Source organism: Daphnia pulex, chromosome 6 (genome assembly GCF_021134715.1).
Source record: "Daphnia pulex isolate KAP4 chromosome 6, ASM2113471v1".
Lineage (NCBI taxonomy): Eukaryota > Metazoa > Arthropoda > Branchiopoda > Diplostraca > Daphniidae > Daphnia > Daphnia pulex.
In genome coordinates this window covers 6,989,676-7,009,080 of record NC_060022.1, presented here as the reverse complement: position 1 = coordinate 7,009,080, position 19,405 = coordinate 6,989,676, and the positions used below count along the sequence as shown (strand labels likewise).

The 19,405-nt window shown below is 44.0% G+C and overlaps 1 protein-coding gene across 3 annotated transcripts; it reads left to right on the top strand.

The window, feature by feature from the left end:
• The first annotated feature begins 449 nt into the window (after positions 1 to 449).
• On the top strand, positions 450 to 18,333 carry LOC124196453 (TPR-containing protein DDB_G0280363-like). 3 transcript variants are annotated; one of them, XM_046591543.1, is made up of 2 exons: positions 450 to 1,030; positions 13,943 to 18,333. In XM_046591543.1, the coding sequence occupies exons 1-2, from the start codon at positions 1,025 to 1,027 to the stop codon at positions 16,331 to 16,333; spliced, it is 2,397 nt and encodes a 798-aa protein (XP_046447499.1). In that variant the 5' UTR covers positions 450 to 1,024; the 3' UTR covers positions 16,334 to 18,333. The 3 variants fall into 3 exon arrangements, with proteins under 3 accessions (XP_046447499.1, XP_046447500.1, XP_046447501.1); XM_046591544.1 differs by lacking the exon at positions 450 to 1,030 and adding an exon at positions 2,213 to 3,072; XM_046591545.1 differs by lacking the exon at positions 450 to 1,030 and adding an exon at positions 12,775 to 12,936.
• Positions 18,334 to 19,405: the final 1,072 nt, after the last annotated feature.

The following is a 19,405-nucleotide window of genomic DNA, read 5'->3' as shown; positions in this document are numbered from 1 at the left end:
TGACGACGAAGGGATGAAGACGAAGCGTGAGACGGGTGGGGAATAGGAGGGGCCTAGTTTTCTTATGCGTCCGTATACACGAGGCGAGAATAAATGAAGGCGAACGAAAGCGGACAAAAAAGAAACTAAAATACTATAACAGAACGGGAGGAAAACTGAAAGGGAGGGTTGGGGGTGGTCGTCTATAGTGGGTCGATTCGGAATGCTATATGCTATACGGAGTATTATTTTGTTGGGAGGGAGACAAGAGAGCGCGGGGAACTCACGCTTCTATACAATATATATATATATATATGTGTGTGTGTGTGTGTGTGTGTGTGTATTGCGTGAGTGTTTGTGTTGGGGCTGTGCCGGGCAAGTGTGTGCTGTGTAGCCTATATGTGTGTGCTGTGTGTGTGTGTGTATGTATACGCGTGCGTGTGTGTGATATATAGACACGGGACTGTCGCTGGTGAACTGGTCTTATTGCGCCCGCCACCTCTGAGAGGAGCGCACCTTGTTTTCCCGCGTGCGCTTCGCCCGTTTCGCGGTTTCGCTTCTTCTCCCCTCCGCCAAATCGCTTACATGATTGCTCACAGCAGTTATTCGCAATTATTCACACCGGACCGACCATCCAGCGGCGGATTCATGGCTTATTGCAGTTATTGGGCATTATTTTAATATCGCGCCGACATTCGTCATCGTCTTTTATTGCCATTCTCAGCCACTACAGCCGAGCAAACGCAACTGCTAAACGTGTAATAGACTAAAAGTAAAAAAGAATTGAACACAAGACAAACAACGACAAAGTGCTGCTAAAAACAACTATTTAACTGCCTCTCATTGGCCACCATTATTTTGTGTTAATCGCTCTGTGATCTTTGTGCGATTGTGCTGTCGTCGGATTTCAACCCCCAATTCAAACTCGTGTGCACATGCTAATTGGACCGTTTCCGTGTCAATCTTCCCCCGGCAAAATAAATCTATACAGCCTCCGCTTATCGCGGAACACCAAGGCCTCACGCTGGACAAGTTTCATCCGTTCATGACCGTAAGTTTCCTCTATCTGTGTTCGACATTATCTGCTGTTCCTTGTATAGTATAGCTTAGGCTAAATACGTATGGAGGACAGCAATGTCAGAGAGAGCGAACGGTAAACGGATGAGGGGGAGATTTCGAAATTCTGACTGCGTGGAGGGAATAAACAAGGAACGTGGATTAGGCAGGTGAGTTCGGATATAAGGAGAAACAATATATCCGAATATATCTGTTTGATTACAGTCCGACTACATAAATTGCTGTGTGCTGGTGATACCGCGGATCAAGAAGGGAAAACGATTTACAAAACTCGATCAGATATGTTAGATTTAAAATCGTTTCTTTTGTTTCACATCAGTTATCATCAGTTACGTTTATAGGACTTGATGGCAAAAAAAGGTAAAAGAAAATACAGAAAAAATCCAAATCTATGGTATATTTGAGGGTTCTGAGCATCTCAGAATAAAATCGTCAAAAATTGTGACTAAAAAGTGAGTTGCGGAGCTTACGGTTTTCGAAGCTATAATATAGGAAGGTCGCGGAAACTAAACGATGCAATCAAAAAGTTGTTATTACTTCCCTCTTTGAGATCTACGTGATTTTTTATATTTTGCATAGATTGTTTGGCCCTGATGTTTATATAATTGTTTGGCCATTGCCATTACGTACCATGTACGTAGAATATATATACTATATAGTCTGTATTTATTTGTCAAATGTTTTCGAGTCTACGAACCATGCAGACGGCTCCTCCTTCTTCCAACACCCGCCTTTGTCCCTCCCTCCTCCAATTTCCACCCAGGTTTCTTCTTCTTCTTTTCCTCTTCCTCCTCCTCCCTCCTCCTCCTCCTCCTTCCTCTCCCTCCTCCTTTTTTTCTTCTCTTTTTCTCCTTTCTCATTCCGTGTATATATTTTTGCCTTACTCTCTATTACACACAATAGGGACGTGGCCAACTCTCCACCATAGTCCTTCCCTCCCAGCCCCCTCATTGAAACAAAGAAAAGATTACGTAAGCTACTACAGTACAAAAGCTTGCATGTATAAAATAGTCTCGGGTCGTCTCATCGACTCTTACATAAAAGAAAGAAAAAAAGGTATTATATACGATTGAAAAAGAATTGGAAAACTCTACATGTGTATATAAATAGTCTAGCTCTAGCTCAATCAGCGATATAGAGTTGCTCGACATATTCGTCGAAATGGGTTACCTTTTGAATAGATTAGCTAAGCTAATAGGCTAAAGCGTCTCCAGTAGCCTCTCTATATAGAGAAAAGGAAACGGCACGTATAGCAGCATATAGCATTCTAGCAGTCTAATATGTATTAGAAAGAGGGTGTATGCTGCTGCTGCCGAAGAACGGGGCAGCAGGCAGCACACAGCAGAACAGCCCAGCAGAGCCAGGGTGCGCGAGGAAGGCCCGCCTCTCTCGGACGGAACAGTTGACGCATCGGTTATTCAGTTGCCTTGGCTCAGTGTTACGTCAGAGGTCCAACGAGTCGGCCACCCGCGCGTACCACAACATCAGATACGTGCGTATCGCCCGCTGTATAGATACCCACATAACCCTTGCGTAGTGTGGTGTGGCCCGTCAGATCGCCACCGAAACTTTGACAGAAAACAACCACGGGCGCGTATATAGGTGCGCTTTCGATCGGAATCGTCGTAATCCACTGGAACAACCGCCATCTATATAACCCGTGCGCTGCCGCGATTTCTTTTGAGGGGTTTTTCTTTCTCCCGTTTCTTGTGAGCAAGTCTTTTTCCTTCGCGTACCCAGTACCCTCTTGGTGGTGATTGACGTCCCGTCTTCGGCGTGCATCGTCAGACTTATTTGATTCGCCGCTTCAGTGACTTTCGTCGGTGTGTTTTTTTTTATTCGATTCCCCATATGAACATTTGAGGAAACTATAAAGCAGCAGACAAGCCAATCGTTTCTTTCGAGCCGAATCGTTATTTTTCTTGGCCGCTTGTTCTGCTACGCCCTGTGTCCAACTCTGTGTACAAGGACGGACCGCAAAGCTTTGATTTCTCGCAAGCTTCCCAACGGAACAAGGTAGGCAGACAGAACAAATCGCAAACCATATCACTCTTATGTGTTTAGATATAGCTATACTGTACATAAATATCTGCGAATCAGTTGTAGTTTGATTTCCTGCCAAGTACTTAGCCCTGTATACTATATAATTAGCCTACTAGAAAAATGTTATTTTGCTGAAAAGTGCTATTACATAAAATACTAGTCTTTTATAAAAATATGCCAAGCTAGGAATAGAGGCACCAGCAGTCCTACACTGCATGGGCTTATTCAGGCAGGTCAAGACTATAATATATAAGGGAATGGCGATAGAAATCGGTTTGTATGTATCAGTATAAAAAGCGACAGGCCTGTTCAATACGGACAACTCCGCTTTAGTCCGTATGTGTTTTCTAATGTACATAAATAGCTAAATAGGAGGTGGCGGTGTCTGGAGGCCTAATAAGCGCTGGGCTTCTCTGAAACATTTCTGCTGTGCGGTCTATTATAGGCTCATATGATGCGCTAGTAGTATATACGTTGGCCTTGTCTTAATATTTTGTACGTAGCAGTTATGTGCATATCTCTGTCTCTGTTACGCGATGCCATTGTTGTGTCAAGCCTTGGCGTCTCCCACCATATGATTACGTGATCGGTTAGAGAGAGTCAAAGAAATCATCAAGAATTGTCTAGTTATCTCTGCTGTTTGCTGTTACTGCTGTACCCATTAAATAGACTCGAATGTGTTTCGTCATCCATCGCCGCTGCTGTGCGCTAATCTGGGAAAGAGCGAGCGAGAGAAAGGAAGGATGTGTGAAGGCGAATCGTAAATTGCGATTGAAGAAGGAGAGCAATAGAAGTAGGCAATAGAGAACGAATCAGAGAGAAAGAGAGAAACGAATAATACATGTAGAAAAGACGACCAAGAGAACGGTCAGATCGAACCCGTTTGCTTTCCATCAGCTTCATAATATACCGTCAAATACCCGCAGCTCTTGCGCTGGATTTTGAAATTGAGCAACTCATGGCGTCACGTCGCCAGTTATTATCACAGATATTGCGTCATGCTCGTCTTTGGTGTGTGTGTGTGTGTGTGAGTGTGTGTGTGTGTGTGTGTGTGCTTGCGTGTGCGAGAGCGGGAGTGAGCGGGAACTGACTGCCAAGGAATAAGAGAGTAGGCGGAGAGAAAAGCAAAGGGGAGAGAAGAAGGAGAAAAGAGAGAGAGAGAGAGAGAGAGACGAGAAAAAAAGAATAAAAAGGAAAAAGGGAAAAAAGAAAAAGAAACAAGAAAGAAGAAAAAAAAGGAGAATTCCACGGTGCCGAGTGCCCCCGCCGGTCGATGAGTAAAAAAGACGAGAGAGCGGGCGACACGTGCAGAGGTCGAATGAAGGGTGACTGCCTGCCTGCCTGCCTGCCTGTCTGCCTGCCTTTTTCTTTTTCCCATCTTTTCACATTTATTTATTTATTTTTTTCCCCGTTTTCCCTCTTCCACTTTTTTCATCATCATCTTTGATTTGTTGATTTCATTGCGCGTGGGGTGGTTCGTTGTAGTAGCCCCCTGTTTTGCACATAGTACTATACCATACAATCGTTAATTATTATAGACGTGTAATTCAGATCTTCCAATCGGATCGCTCACGATCGCTCGAAATTGCGGCTCAGCAGATCGAATCCTCGAAATAAAATCAAGCGTCATTTGCATAGAATCCTCGCAGAGGAGAGCCATGCTTCATCAGAACTTTCAGGAAGCGATCAAAATGTACATGTTAGTTTACAAAAAGAATTTTCAGATGAAGCCGAGTTGAGACAAACCAAACAAACAGACGAAGAGCCAGACGTGCGGAAGCAGATTCGGTTGTTTTGTCTCGTCGTCATATCCAACAAAACCCAAAAGCAGAATGAAGTATGCTGCAATAATAGTATTCATTTCTCGCCGTTTTCATCCCCACTCTCTCGTTTTTTTTTCCTCGGTTGACGTCAAAGTCTTATAGTCGCATGGAGAGGGTCGCGTATGTGCTGCGTGATACGATCGGATACGATCAAGAGAATTGAGAAAACCCCCAAAAAGCCAAAAATGAGAAGAAAGCTAGAGAAAAGCAAAACAAACAGAAAAACCCAAAAGAACGAAAAACAAGCAAAACAAGTCTCGTCAAGTTACACAGTTCACAAGTTACAGGTTACAAGTTTTGGGACAAAATTCCAAACGAACAAAAGACAATACACCCTCGTTTAGTCCTCTCCCTAAAAGGGCTGTGCAGTGTGCTGGCTGTACTGATGGCTGGGCTATGTGCTGTGCGTGGTGCATCAGTGTCTATTCGGACTTTGGGAAAAGGGACAGCACGGCAAGCATTCAAGGAGAGCATAGCGACCGCAAAAGTACCCTCAAACTCAATAGTTCCTATTATATAGCTCCCATAGCTCAATAGATGTACACTACAGTCTGCACAGAGCACAGCACAGAGTCGAGTCTATATCAGTCGACGATGGGACGCTTACATAAGGATGCGGAATGTCTCCCCACCCCCGTACCGTACACAGTCTATACACGCGTAATAAAGGGGAAAACCAGGGGAGAAACAGGCTGTCTTCTGCCTGTCATACATTTGGATAATATCGAGTGTAGAAATCAGACATTTCCTCAGGATGTCGGAAACTCAGCATACTATACATGTATAGCTACAGACGAATCGTAAAAGAAATAGACCGCGTATATATATATATATACGCCAACCAAACTTTTCTTTTTTTTTCTTACGTACAGAGTTGATAACAGACACACAAAATTGAAAATAACCTTTGGAAATGCATGTCTCAAAAATAAACAAGGAACAGAGTCTCAGCAGAGGGAAAGGAAAAGAAAAAAGAAAGAAACGAAACAATTCATAACAATTCCACCCACCCCCCTTCCTCTTTCGGCGGCCGATGAGGTAATCGGGACGGCGTAACCAATGGGAGCAGACCTTGCCGTATGACTTTGCCTCGTGTGCTGACTTTTTCGGGACGAGAGAGCAGTGGCAGCAGAGAGCAATTCTCAATTCCCTTATTCTCTCGTCGTCCTTCAAAACCCCCAACAAAAAAACGCCCGTCTCTTTTTATTTCTATTTTTTTTCTATTTTTCTTCTCTTTTGAGTTTGAAGCGCCACGTCAAGTTACCAAATAATATAGAGACAGCACAGCAGAGAGAAACATTGAAGAAATATATAAAAGAGAACGAGAACAAGAGACGAACTGTAACGAGTCGTTGTATAGGCGGAACGAGTCATCTAGCAATCCCGGTCTCGTTTTTTCTTCTTCTTCTTCTTCTTCTTCTTTTTTTCGGGATTGGCGTCCTCTTTTCTCCCCCCCCCCCATCAATGGCAGCCGAACAGATAGTATACAAGAAATAGCCCTCCTTTATAAAATCAAACGTCATTTTTGGAAAACACGTTTGATATTTATAGAAACGGACGCGTATAAAATAACGCGTCTATTTTAATAAACCGACTGTCTAACCATAAAATAGAATGAAAATAAGGGGGGGTGGAGGGAATTGCTAATATAAGCTGTAAGGAGAGGGCGAAATTCGGCTGAAATGATTTGATAGGAGAGAGAGAGAATGATGTAGCGAAAAAGAGTTGCAGCATTTAAGCGCGCGGGACGGCAAGAGTCATCGTGCGGCAATGACGGCACGAGTTTGGACCTTGGCGCTGCTATCGGTTCTAGTGTGGTGGTTGGGTTGTTGGGTTGGTTGGCGTGGCCTTCACAGCAGAGCTAGAGAGCCCGTGAGCCGAAAGCCGGGAGCCGAGAACGGAGCGCGCGTGTAGATCGTGTGTGTGTGTGTGTTTGTCTATACGGTTGAAGCAGGTCGTAGCCCTCCTTTCCTTCTCTGGCACGGAGTTTGTGTGTGTGTGTGTGTGTGTGTGTGGATGTGTGTTGCGTCGTATATTGCGTGATAGTAGGTTACACGTGGAGTGGGCGCGGGGTGGGACGGTTCGTCGGCGGGGTGGTGGGAGATCAACTCCGGGAACGGACGGCCCTTTTTCATTCTTTCTTTTTCTTTCCTTCCCTTTTCCTTCCTTCTCTCGCTATTCTCTCTCTATTCTCTCTCTATTCTCTCCCTTCTCATTCCCTTTTCCCGCCCCAGTCCGTGTGCACTGGATCACGTCTGCCATGTAAATAAAAGGGAGGCTGGGAATAAGAGAGAGAGAGAGAGAGAGAGAGAGAGAGAGACACGAGGACGAAAACTCTTGCTACTAAAAAGAGAGAGAGGAGAGAGAACGCGGTGGCTGCTGCTGTGCTAGCGGCATCATGCAGCAGCAGCATAGTCTATATGATGTACACGGCACCGACGACGACGACGACGACCAACGACGCGCGCGGGTGCATGCATCAAACAACCTGTTTATTGCATCCAGCTATACATGGGAGCTATAGTATAGCAGCTATATACGTTGGTCTCTTTTAATACAGAATAACACTTGATATACAGCACATATAGGCATAGGAAATACTACATGGCTTGTATATAGACGCCTCGACCTGCGTCCGTATAGGCTTATAGACATAGGCCCTACAGTTAGATATTTGTTACAGATTTAGTTCAAGTCCGCTTTTGTGCGCTGTGCAAGTTTGCAGCCAATATAAATATTTGAGTTTAGATAGAGCCCTTTGACCTATAGAGCACGCTCGCCTATAAATCCCTCTATTATAGGTTACAAGGCCTACAGACGGATTAATCTTAATTATTATACCTATATTATGCGAGACTAAATCTATTTTTACTTGTTGACTCCAAGCTATTGAAGTTTCATTGAATTGCTTTGCTGTATTGATTATTTTGAACATTCACCGCGCTGCGACCAGGGACAAGTTAAAAGTAGCAGTTACTACGACAGAACAGCAACATGTATCTAGTATATAACCTTGCGAAATATTAACCTTGCTTCCATGACGTCAATTTTTATCTCAATCGATATTAGGCTATATAGCTGCTGCTCGTTCTATTGAATTTCAATTGCATTCGAAAGTATTATGGTCTACGCCTATACGTATATTATATGCGTGATTACGTAATAGCCTACTGTTGATGCTTTACATCAATAAACCAGACTTTTCGGTTCGACTCGACATATATATATAGCAAAAAGGAGTCTGGAGAATTAAAACGGATATATAATATACAAATGTGTTTCGAACGCGATTTTCCTAATGCAAGTTGCTCCCCAAAAAGTGCTTCCTTGTGACTCTAATAAATTCTCAGCCGGACCTTTGTCCTTTCATGGCTGCCCACAAATAAGTTCGAAATACACGTAAATATATGAATATCCTACGGACTCCATCAACAGCTATTTTAGTAACACAACACAGAGTACACACACACACAAGGCTAGACTTTTTCTCATTGTCTATACTCGAATATAGCGAGATGGTTTTTGGAATTATGTATACCTGCTGTAATAGCCTAACACTGATGGAAAGGCCGACATGCTTCCATAGGCCTACCAGCCGATCCCAGCAAAGCATCTATACCTACACTTGCTCACTAGTTTCATCTGTTGAAACGATTGAGACCTTGAGTTGAGGTGTCGTCATTTCGAGTGGTAGGTCTGGAGAATATGCGACTATATTACATAGTGACGTAATTAGGGCCATTATAATCTGATTACAGCAGCAACAGTGAAATGATATTTTAAAAAATCAATAAACCGCGTTCAATAACAAGACAACGAGCAAGCATTGGGCGAGCGCGCATAATATTGATGGCTTCTATATCATGCACAGCAGCAGCACAATGTTGGACTTTTGGACGAACCCGCTGTTTGGTGTCGTCTCTCCAGCAACAGCGAAAAGCTCAGGCTTGTGGCGATTCTTCGTCGTCCAATGTCCCTATCCTTTTGGATTTTATCTGGCGATTTCTTTTATTGGTTGATGATTCGCGTGACTCGCTGCTTGGAGGGGCGACAAAGACACGCGCGTGAGAGCCAGATGAGAGATGAGTTCATGAGGTGCTGGCGGAACCAGCAGCAGGTAAATGTATAAGGAGTTGTGTCCAAAGAATAAAAACGCAAATGACTGTACGGTTATTGGCGTTGGCCCTTTTGCATCGCTCGTGGCCCGCTAAGGAGGGATTTGACCAGCTAGACGCTGACCAACATTATATAATCAGGACATACAGAAGAGCCACGTCACCTGATGTTGACGTTATCTATGTATTGATTAGACCCTTATCCGAATGAGTCCTCCTTTCGACGTGTTGCTTTTTATGGGTTTTATAGACGTAGGCCTTCACTTCGCATCGATTAGACTAGAGACCATAATATAAGTATGTAGCCTATATCAAGGTCTTGTCCATCATTGTAGACATGTGAAATGAATTACACGTGTTGTACCTTCTTATACGTATTCGTATACGTCTGTACGACACTGATAAAAAGAAATTCATTATTACATTTGTGGACAAAGTTATAATAGCTGCGATGATAAAGGCGATAGCTATCCGATTTATGCACGATAAGTTGTTGTTGTTTCAAAATCAATATTATGCGGATATTATTTGTTACGTAACATTATGAGCAGTTATAGTTGCTTATGATGTGTGTTCAGAAATTATGGTCTCGTATAGCGATTTCAATGAAAACACTCCCAGGGCTCAATGATGATTCCCGGTAATAGGTTACAACTTCAACATTTTTACTCATCTTTTTCATATTTGCATAAAGAAGATTTTTCCACGTGTTTTTTTTTTTTTTTTTTGTCTTTTTTTAAATTATTATTTGACATTATAATAATCGGACATTCCATTCAACAATTAGGTCCCTTGTACCTAAATTGTCCGGAGACTCTTCTTTTTTCCTCGAATTTTTTTTGAAGGAAAGAAAGGAGGAGAAAAGAGAGAAAAGTCAAACATGAGACAACAGTCCGTGACCGTTACGCATATACGGTCGTTGTATAAGGTTTTTTTTCGTTCAGTGATGGGAAAAAAGAACTAAAATTACCGTTGTCTGCCATTCTATTCTATATGCTGTATATGACCACTCATGATTTTATATACGATTATATATTGCCTTGGTTTCGGTGTAGCCTATCATCTACCATTTTCGTTACACGACGGGTTTTTAGACTCAGCACTCTTGCAACCACTATCTATTTAACAACTGTTTTCTGGAGAATTACCAAAGACAATTCAAATTGCGAGGGAATCGAATGCCGCATAATGATGCGTGTGAAACTAAAACTTGAATCTGAACATCCAAAACACTATTCACTGCTTATTTAATATAAAATCTCTTAGACGGAATAGAGATAAAATGGTGAACATATAGGTTATAATAGCTTATAAGATTATTACAATCAAGTTGGGAAAAGATTGTGATTATAAAAAAAAAAGTGAGAGATTGCAACTTTAGATCAATTTTGGCTTAAGATTCAAATATCATTCTAATCAATTTAAATTCATCAATGATCATGCAGAAGCTAAAGCGGCCGATTGTATTTAGATTCCTTTCACGACACGTTTTTTTTGCGATGCCTGGTTTCGTTTGTTTTTCTTTTCTTTGCTGGTAATTAGAAATCGTTGTGTGCTGGTTGCGTCATTCACTCTCAACTAACGACGGGCTACCATGACGATTACCGAAGTTGTAGCGCCTACAGTGTTAGTCTCCATAGAGGGAAAAACCCGTTGAATGCCTGGACTCTTTTGAACGCGGTTCTAATAGGTAGCGAGAATAAGGAGAGAAGACCATACGCCCGTGTTTGGGACGCTAGCCAAAGGGGGTGGCGCGTGTATTTCTGCAGCCATATTATACACAGTACGCTACTTATATACACACACGTAGCCGTAGCCTATAACGTGCTGCTGCTGTTGCTGCTGCCGTACTCTGCAGCAGTCGTCGCCAATGTTGGCCATACGCCATACCATCGCTATGGCATGATGAGAAATATTGAGGCTATTCGGTGCCTTGAGCCTAGCCAGCGAAAAAGGGTTGGTGTTTGGGGGGTGGGGGGTTGGGTGGAGGCGGCAGCATGCAAGGAGGGCGATGTGACGGACGAATTGAGTAGGTGGTGGTTGGCTATAGGCTACACACAGCAGCGGGCGGGGGTTGTGCGTGGGGCAGACACGAGGCAAGGGAGGGACGACGGGGAGGAAGCTGAAGTGACGAAAGAGTCCACACAATTCGACATCAGCTAGTGGATAGGCGCGCGTATACTACAGGGTATAGTAGATACCATTGCCCCCGTGAGAAGAAGGAGGCGAAAGAGGAAGAGATGGAGAAGAAGACAAAAAGGGGGGAGTCAATAGCAGCATATAGAGGAGGAGAGCGCATAAGGGAGGGTGGGTGGGCGGAGGAGGAGGAAGATAGGCGAAGGGATAGAAAATAAAACTCAAGGCTACTACCAAGTACTAACCAAGACCTTGCAGGCTTGCACGAACGCGCGTTCAGATATCTACACGTGGAGGACTCGTCTGGCCGGGTTTCGGTTATTAATGGCCTCTCTTGCTTTCCCTCTCTCTCTCTCTCTTTCTCTCCCCGCCTCTTTTCTCTTTTTGCTCTCCTTCTCTCCTTTCTCACACTTGGGCTTGTGTGCTGTGTGTTGCGGCCGTTGCTTTGCAGCCTGTTGGCATCTTCCAGTTCGGCTATCTTGCGGGATGGCAGCCGTCCAAACAGACAAAGAAAATACGCACAAAGTCACATAGGCACGTGCGCATCACATCTTCCGTTCTATTTATTATTGATTCCCATTCTTTAGCCCCTTCTCCCCCACCCACCACCCAACCCCCCCCCCCCCTTGTCACTCTTTGCTCTTTCTAAAGCTATATACACATTTGCAGTTGAGCGAGTATATTATATTAGTACCTACATTATATCTACCATTTATATATTTCTGCGCATCACTGCTGGCCGTTTCCTATTTTGGACTTGGAATACTTGACTTTAAATTTCTCGTCAGATTTTTTTTTTTTTTTCGATTCATTCCGCCAGCATCATTCCAAGAGCACCGAGTATCCATATCGTATGGGGCAAGGTATGGGGGACGAAATATTTTCAAACCCTAAAAAAATTAATGTTAAGGGACACGCGGAAAAGCAAATTGGTGGACTGGTGGGTTTGCGATGGCAAAGCAAGCATGCACGCGCTGCTGTTATTACTTATGAGCTACTGCACGCGCGCACCAATTTCACCGCGTCGTCAGGGGTTCTTTCCGGTCTGAAAGACAAAGTTCTCATAAAACTGTAGACGAGGTAAATAGCCGAGAGAGGGAACGAAGTACGGGATCTCAGTATAGTATAGTCACTCACGGAAAGTGTTTGAAATCCACAAGGACGATCTGGATCTGCGTTGCGTCCGAATGGGAAGTAGTATTTAACAAAGTGCGAGAAATTCAAAACATATTAACAATTTTACCAAAATAAATGAAACGCGCTAAGAGTGCTGTTTTAATAGTCATCTCCTGGAACCAGTTATATAACAATGTCGTTTGGGTGACTTTGAGACGATTGAATGCCGCGTATACGCGGATAGGAGATCGATATAGTAGAGGCAGTGCTACGTCAAGCGGTGCGGACTGCGGAGTTTACATGCGATAAAGTCCCGTTGTCTATACATGAAGTTGCTGTGTGATGCTAGTCCATGCACAAATACGAAATTGTATAGTCCCGCCGCGCTGACAGAAAAATAGTAAAGCAAAGGGATGGATTCGTCCGACAGATGGCCCATCAAAACGATAAGGAAGGCGGCCCTTGACGAATGACGTCACCGTTACGCAATCCCATCATCCTCTCCCCCCTTTCTGATCGGACCCAAGTCAACGATCCAACCTTCTTGTCTCTGCACGCTATTAGACGTCTATAGATGGCGCACTCTGTCCTCGTGTGTAGAAGGTTTAGCGTGTTTTTGTAATTCAATTAGCCTCCTGCGTGATTTCGTAAGAACGAAAAAGAACTTCTCTCTCCCCGGCCCTCTCCTTCTACTGTATATATCCTTATCTACTTATTCTTCATCTCTTTCTTTCGCTAAAGGCAATATAAACTACACAAGTATGCTGTGTAATAACTCTATCTCGCCCGTTCACAATCTGATTACGCAACTTTTCAATCGTAATCATTTTGCACCTCGTTTTTTTGTTTTGTTTTGTTCGAGCTCTCGGGACGATAATTTCTTTCATTCCATTCTTTTTTCGGCTTTTATTCATTTTTTTTTTATTTCTTTGTTTTATATTCCTTGTTTCATTTTAAAATAATTATTGTTTGCATTTTCGCTTATTTGCTGTGCTATTTATCAAAAGATCGCACTTGATATTTGTTTGAGCGATTCCTTTATCACTTCACGGTAACTCTCTATCCGCCCATCTTTCCGGGACTAAAGATATTTCCAGTTATGACACAACTTGTAAAAATTACCGGCTGTCGGTTGTGTAAGCAATTTTTTTCTTTTTCTTTTCCTCGCGACTTTGTTCTTTGGCTTTCATTTGAACCGACATGCGTTGCGTCACTAGCCGACCGAATTTCGTGGCGGTGGAACAGCACGCACGCACAATGCCAAAACCGGAAGCGTTGATTACGCAAGTTCTCCTTGGGCTCTGGTTTCTCCCGCAGGATCTATAGTGACGTGTTATTTTTCGGAAATGCTAAGGAGAACAGGTCATCGAAAATTTAAGATCCGGATTCTCTCATTTTTTTCACTAGTACCTAACACGTTTTATGACTGAAAAAGTGAAAAGGTAATCGAAAGTTGCTCAATCATACTATACGAGGCACTCACCTACCAATCCACAATAGTCAAAACGCGTTTCTGAGCTTCTGGCTGATATAATATAGTTGCGAATCCGATGACGAGATTTTCATTCAATTCTTTGAAGCAGACGGACGTGGTTTGCGTTTGCGATCGGTTCTAACCCAATTTCGTTTTTTCTCGTCGTTTTTTTCACGCAGAGTCGCAATATGGTGACTGAGAGCCATTCGCACCATCATTCTCAGCACATTCAACAGCAGCAGCAACTGCAGCAGCAGCGCAGCAGCCGATACCTCCAGCATCAGACGTCGTCTCACCACCAAGGCGCCAACGAGGAGCGCGCCATGGTGATCCAACAGCACAGCATGTCCGGCGAACCGCAACGCACCAGCCCCTCTGGAAATTCTCAGCAGCACGTCAACAGCCTCTCGCATCACAACGCTGCCATGGAGGAGAGAGCCGCCGCCCTTCAGGCCGCCGCCGCCGTTGCAGCCGCCGTCTCCGGTTTCAGCTCGGCCAATCTGTCGGTCGGCATGGACCTCTCCGGACTGGTGCCCGTCGGCCTCATGAACCACTTGCAGCACAACAATGAGCAGCAGCAACAGCAGAACAACAACAACAGCAACAACAACAGCAACCAGCAGAGGAAGCAGCGCGAATTCATTCCGGACAACAAGAAAGACGACAGCTACTGGGACCGGCGAAGACGCAACAACGAGGCAGCTAAACGCTCCAGGGAGAAACGCCGCCTCAACGACATGGTACTGGAGAGTCGAGTGCTGGAGTTGACCAAGGAGAATCACATCCTTCGCGCCCAGCTGTCGGCCGTTCGCGAGAAATACGGAATCAACCCGGACGGTCTGGTTTCCATCGATCAGGTGCTGGCCACCTTGCCGTCGCCCGACCAGGTCCTCAGCCTGCCACGTCCCCGCTCTCGCCTCCTGTCCGGCTTGAGCCCTTCGATGGGCTCCGGTCGCGGCGGCGGCTCTGTCTCGCCGGCCCCGAGCAATCGCAGCCTGTCGCCGCCCATGTCGCAGCAGTCGCAGCTGCTCTCGCACCAACCGCATCACCAGCAGCCGCACCAGCAACAGAGGCAGTCGGTTCTCATGTCGATGAACCGATCGCACAGATCTCCTAGTCCGCCCAACGTTGGATCTGGGCAAGGATCTGGCTCGCTGTCGATGCAGCAGCAGCAACACGCTTACGCCAGCAACGGACACCATCACCAGCAGCAGCAGCAGCACCAGCACGGCTACCGTTACCAGTCGGTCGGCGAATCGGCCGCGGCCGGCGCCAACGTGTTCCAGCATCACCAGCATCATCAGCATCATCAGCACGCTCAGCCAATGAAAGCACAGCAGCGGGTAATGGAGAGGTCATTGCCGCCACTGCCTGCTCTGACTCCTGTCCCAGGGATTTCCCCCAATCATCACTTGGAAGCCGGAGCCTCGCCGGCCGAAGGCGCTCACCCACAGCACGGCCTGGCGGTCGTCGACAGGACGGGCTCTAGCGGAAATGTCGGGCCCGTCGCTGCTTTCTTCGACCTGTGCTCGTCGTCGAGCAGCAGCAGTTCAAGCAGTTCGAGTAGTCATCCAGGATCGAGTAGTGGCGAAGACGGAAGTCACTCGCCCATCGACCCGGCCGTGGCCGCCGGCCGCCTCTTGCCGCTCAAATTGCGACACAAAACCCACCTGGGCGACAGGGACGTCACGGCCGCAACGGCTTCTGCCGCCGCTGTTCTCCTGACGCTGAATGAGATCAAACACGAGCCGGAAGGCATCGATGACAGTCCCTCGGCGGTGGAGTCGACGGTGGAGAACGTGACGTCCGAGATGAACAACAACGTCAGCGATCATCACAGCCAAGTCCATCACCATGGCCTTCATCACCACCCAGAGCACCACCACCACCACCACCACCCGCAACCTCACCTACAATCACACCCGAACCCCCACCCGCACCAACAGCTTCACCAGCACCAAAGTGGCCGACGTTCGACCGAGTCGAGCGACGACCGCGATTCGGGAATCTCATCCGGCGGCGATTGGTCGTTGCCGCGCAGCTCGTCGCGATTCAGCAGCAGCAGCAGTGGGAGCACAGCCAGCGTCACTGGCAACCACGGCAACAACCCCGCTCATTCGTACCAGCCACTGCAACAACAACAGCAGCAGCAACAACAACCTGCTTCGAAGCGGATGCGAATGAGCTCCAATTCACCCCCCATCCAGCACCACGCGCAACAGCAGCATCAGCAAGCTGTGCAGCGGCGCTTCGTGGGTTCACGAGTCAACCAACAGCAGCAGCAGCAGCAGCAGCAGCAGCAGCAGCAGCTGATGGGCAACCAAGAGACGGAGGAGGAAGAAAACGAAGCAGCTTCTGGAATCAATCACGAACGGTTGGTGATCGTTGGCGGCAACGAGTCGTCGGACGAGAACAACGATGAACTTCGTTCGCACATCGCCCGGCTCGCCTCCGAACTGGAGTCGCTCAAAACAATGATGCTCGGCACTGGATCGGCCTCCACCATGAGTTCGTCGTCGGCCATGAGAACCAACAAAACCAACAGCACCAGCAACTTTCGGCTCCATTGAACGCAAAATCCACCATCTCCTTGCAAATATATATGAGGGGGCAAAAGGACATGTCGACCTAGTCGGTTATACCTAAACAGTAAACAAGTTCTGTCCACCAAATGACGACACAAAAACGCAAACACGAAACACACACAAAAAATATGGAAACTGACATCATTGTCATTTTGCCATTGGGGGCCATACAAAATTACACTTAAAAAATTGGGCTCGCGTCAGGCAAGACTTAACGACTTTGGACGTACCAGAAAAAAAAAATGGTTCGCTCAATAGGAGTGTTATCCCATTCGATCAGATTTCCATTACGTTAATACGTTATTTCTTATTTGCGTTACATATAGTTATACACTTCCCTCAAACTCTCAATCGACAAAAAAATAAAAATGATTGTACTATACGAAATGTATTATGAAAAAGCTCTCGGATTCAATCCGCCAAATTAAGATTTCATTTCGAAAAATAACAAAGAAACCAAAAACATTTAAAGACAAGAAAAAAAGCAAAAAATTTGGGAAATTGTTGCAAGAAATGAAAGAAAAAAAAAAAAAAAAAACAAAACGAGCGATTTAAACTTCCCTGCCTGTCTATATAAAATAAACATTTGTTTAGCATTCGACCCTATATTATTCCCTCGGTTCAATCAATTTATCGTGATCGAATTCGTCGAATTGTTTTTTTTGTTTCTTTTTTTAAAATTTAATTATTAAATCTCTATTCTTTTATACAAATTTCAAAATACCTTCTTCACATACACTTATTATGTATTCAGCGTGTACGTATAAATTGCCTCAATGTCACTGCTACAGTAGTCATTGCATTTTTTTGCGAATTGCTCAAATCGTTCGCTATATCATGGCAAGAAAACGACAATAGCAGAACCCGTGTTGGGGAAAGCTATACAAAAAATAAAGAGACAGAAAAAAAACAAACATCATTTCTCCTTTCGAAATTCCCTGCTCCAAGATGAACCCGGGAAATTTTTTGAACGAATCGCTCTTGTTTGTATTATTAAAAACATCTTGCATGACGAACGCTTGCATTTTATGCGCTTCGTATTGTACATGTATAGTTTCGGTTAGCAGATTTCTAAAGGTTTGTTTTGATGTCCCTCACCTCTTCATTTCCCTCCCTTAATCATCATTAGCCGCGGTTCAGTTTGCGTTTGTTTTGTTGCTGGAACTTTCATTGTTATTACTACACATACTACGTGATCTTCTTTATATTACCCCATCGACTGTTGGGCCATCGGTTGGCCGGGCGCAAACAGCCCCTTTTTTTGTCTTGAGTTGATATAATTGATACATAGTATATATATATTATGTCACCATTTCGATGATGTTATTATTGCCCGTTTCGCCTTCAGTCTCCGGTCGTGCTGGACCAGCATGAAGTGTCATGTGCGTTACGTCTATCGTCCATCGTATCATTCGCCGTGAGGTAATGGTAACGGTGATGCTGACAAAGCAGACGATATATGATGTCGTGGATGTGCGTTAAATTGGTTGTCTTTCTTGTTTCAATTCCAATCCCTCCTCTCCTATCAGAAAATTTCTAAATGAAATCAATGCCGAGACTTGAGATATGTATAACTAATATACTTGTACTACACTGTGCACTCTGTATATCAGTGATGATGGCGGTGTGCACTTCGATGTTATTTACAACACTTTTGAATGTGACACACTATTCTTTTATTAGACGTTAATCCCTACATGTGTAACACACAGACACAGAATCAGGCAAAATCGCGCTGAACCCACACCCATGCGTATGTTGTATGTAGGCCTATGATGGTCTCGATAATATGAAGAAAAAAACTTGTGTGATGACACTTAATGTGACTGAAAGTGATTTTTGTGCAAAATTGTGGTAATTTCATATGAGACAAAGAAAAAACAAACATATGATAATATGATAATGATAATAACAGATGGTTTGGCTTTATTGTAAACTATTAAGTCTAAATGTAAAATAAACCGTATTACTTGGTTATCAACAAATGAAACTTTTTCAATTCATTACATTTAATTAACATTAGCAACATGATTTGGTTTTGGCGGTCAAGTATATTTAAAAAAATTATAGCTGTAAAGTGTACACAAATTCAAATTGTCACTTTGGTGGGTTTGAGCAGCACGAAAGTTTTAAGGTTTACTGAGTCTTTACTCTTTATAGTATATACTGTTGTATAATAAGTAGCACCTCAAATTCAACCCTCATGTCTCACTCACATTTGAAGTTTTACATTTTTTCCTTTTCGCCATTTTCCAGCGCTATTTCTTAAAGCTATTGTGTCGTCGCCTGGCGGAGAATAATATCCAATATTTAGGTAAGTTTAACTTGGCTAGAGACAGCGCTATACGTGCTAAATGTATCATTAGTGCAACAAATTGTTAACGGCTAGAGATAGATTTTTTACCTATCAGATGAAAAGACGATCTTGAAATCATACGATCATAGATAATTATAAAATTTACCCTTAGGTTCCTGCAAAGGGTCCGCAACTCAAATTTACTTTTTATTTTTATTTTTTTATTTTTTACTTTTTCCTTGCTTTATTTTTCCTTTTTTCCTTTTGAGATAGGCTTTCTTTCAAGCGAAAATAAAAGGGTAGGGAGGGGATGGGGAGGGGGGGGGGTTCGTTCGCGCGCACCCTTCTTTTAGCATGTAAAGTAAATTTCCTTTTTTTCCCCTTTTTTTGCTTTTTTTTGCTTTTTTACCTTTTTTTAGTAAATTTGAGTTGCGGACCCCTTTAAATAAAAAAAATCACAACTAAAATCACCTAAACTTTATAAAAAAATAAAATAATAAAAGTAAACAAAAGTTATTACACCATATAAAACAGTTGTTGAAGCATTTTTACAATTTGTACATCTTTCATGGTCGAAGTAATTTCGCATACAAAATCGATCACGTCACATTCACATAGCTGGACTATTTTGGTTTTTAAATTTTTGCTACAGTTTTAGTGTATGGGAATAAAAAATAGTATATTTTTTTTGCCTTTAAGTTGTGTCATCCATTCCGTCAGATTTTTGCTTTGGTTACCTTCCCTAAGATAGTACAGTCACT